At 49.4% G+C, this 1,573-nt stretch overlaps 2 protein-coding genes across 3 annotated transcripts in view; one reads left to right on the top strand and one right to left on the bottom strand.

Moving 5' to 3' along the window:
- COQ9 (coenzyme Q9) overlaps positions 1-1,016 on the bottom strand; it is a 6,784-nt gene extending 5,768 nt beyond the window's left edge. Inside the window, exon 1 of the mRNA XM_072422731.1 lies at positions 880-1,016. Within this exon, the coding sequence (XP_072278832.1) occupies positions 880-952 (73 nt within the window). The 5' untranslated portion in view covers positions 953-1,016. The remainder of the gene's footprint in view (positions 1-879) is intronic.
- The window catches only part of CIAPIN1 (cytokine induced apoptosis inhibitor 1), a 5,414-nt gene continuing 4,784 nt past the window's right edge, over positions 944-1,573 (top strand). The window contains exons 1-2 of one of the 2 annotated variants that reach the window (XM_072422726.1): positions 944-1,149; positions 1,230-1,393. In XM_072422726.1, coding sequence (XP_072278827.1) covers positions 959-1,149; positions 1,230-1,393 — 355 coding nt within the window. In that variant the 5' untranslated portion in view covers positions 944-958. The remainder of the gene's footprint in view (positions 1,150-1,229; positions 1,394-1,573) is intronic. The other variant, XM_072422727.1, reaches the window with a different exon arrangement.

Raw genomic sequence — 1,573 nt, 5'->3', positions numbered from 1 at the left:
GGATGATGGGGGTATAATTGGGAGAGGATGGGGTATTAGGTGGATAATGGGGGTATAATTAGGAGAGGATGGGGTATTAGGTGGATAATAGGGGTATAATTGGGAAAGGATGGGGTATTAGGTGGATAATGGGGGGATAATTGGGAAAGGATGGGGTATTAGGTGGATAATGGGGGTATAATTGGGAGAAGTTGGGGTATTAGGTGAATAATGGGGGTATAATTGGGAGAGGTTGGGGTATTAGGTGGATATTGGGGGTATAATTGGGAGAGGGTGGGGTATTAGGAGGATGATGGGGGTATAATTGGGAGAGGATGGGGTATAAGGTGGATATTGGGGGAGGTTGGGGTATTAGGTGAATATTGGGGGTATAATTGGGAGGAGATGGGGTATTAGGTGGATTTTGAGGGTATAATTGGGAGAAGATGGGGTATTAGGTGGATAATGGGGGTATACTTGGGAAAGGATGGGGTATTAGGTGGATTTTGGGGGTATAATTGGGAGAGGTTGGGGTATTAGGTGGGTAATGGGGGTATAATTGGGAAAGGATGGGGTATTAGGTGGATAATGGGGGTATAATTGGGAAATGATGGGGTATTAGGTGAATAATGGAGGTATAATTGGGAGTATTAGGTGGATAATGGGGGTATAATTGGGAAATGATGGGGTATTAGGTGAATAATGGAGGTATAATTGGGAAAGGATGGGGTATTAGGTGGATTTTGGGGGTATAATTGGGAAAGGATGGGGTAGATGGTGTTGTATTCCCAAGGACAGGTAGAGAACAAGGGGGAGGGGAGTTTATTAGCCCAGCGGCCGTTTTTAGGGATCAGTTTGGGGTGAGTGCCCTTTGGGTCACCTTGTCCTCCTCCTCCTTACCCGAATCAGGGCGGTGCCTAAACAGTCGAAGCCCCGCCCTGCCCGCTGCTCTGAGGGCCCGCATAGCCGCCATTGTGAAATGTCGATTAAAAGGGGCGTGTCCTGTGACGGGCGCACGCCTCTGTACGTCATTTCCGTGAGAGGGAACCGGAAACAGGAAGTGTTTGTAGGGTGGCAGCAGGTGAGCGCTGACAGTTTTTATCAACCCGACAATTTTCCGCCTTCCCCCCATTCCCGGGTACCGAGGGCAGGCCGGGACCCCTGTATAAGGTGCGCTGTATATGTCGGGCCCGTGTAGACAGACATTGGGGGCGGGGCCGTATATAATGTTTGTTTCTCATTGGTTGCAGGATGGATGGGGTCGGAGAAGTGGTGTCACCTGGCCACCAGGTGGCGGTGTTATGGGACGGCTCCTCCTCCCCAGAGGCTCTTCAGGAATTTGTGTCACATGTACAGACAGCAGTGACCCCGAATGGGAAGGTTTCTGTGGAGAATGTGGAACGCCTATTGATGTGTGAGTATAAATGATGGGGTATTGGGAGATTTGCCCCCCATGTATTTATTGGTATCTCTGGGGTATTAGATTTGCCCCCCCCATGTATTGGTATCTCTGGGGTATTAGATTTGCCCCCCCATGTATTGGTATCTCTGGGGTATTAGATTTGCCCCCCGATGTATTTATTGGTATCTCTGG

Source organism: Pyxicephalus adspersus, chromosome 9, assembly GCF_032062135.1.
Source record: "Pyxicephalus adspersus chromosome 9, UCB_Pads_2.0, whole genome shotgun sequence".
Lineage (NCBI taxonomy): Eukaryota > Metazoa > Chordata > Amphibia > Anura > Pyxicephalidae > Pyxicephalus > Pyxicephalus adspersus.
The sequence above is the reverse complement of the archived record's forward strand: the minus strand, read 5'-3'. Positions and strand labels throughout refer to the sequence as shown.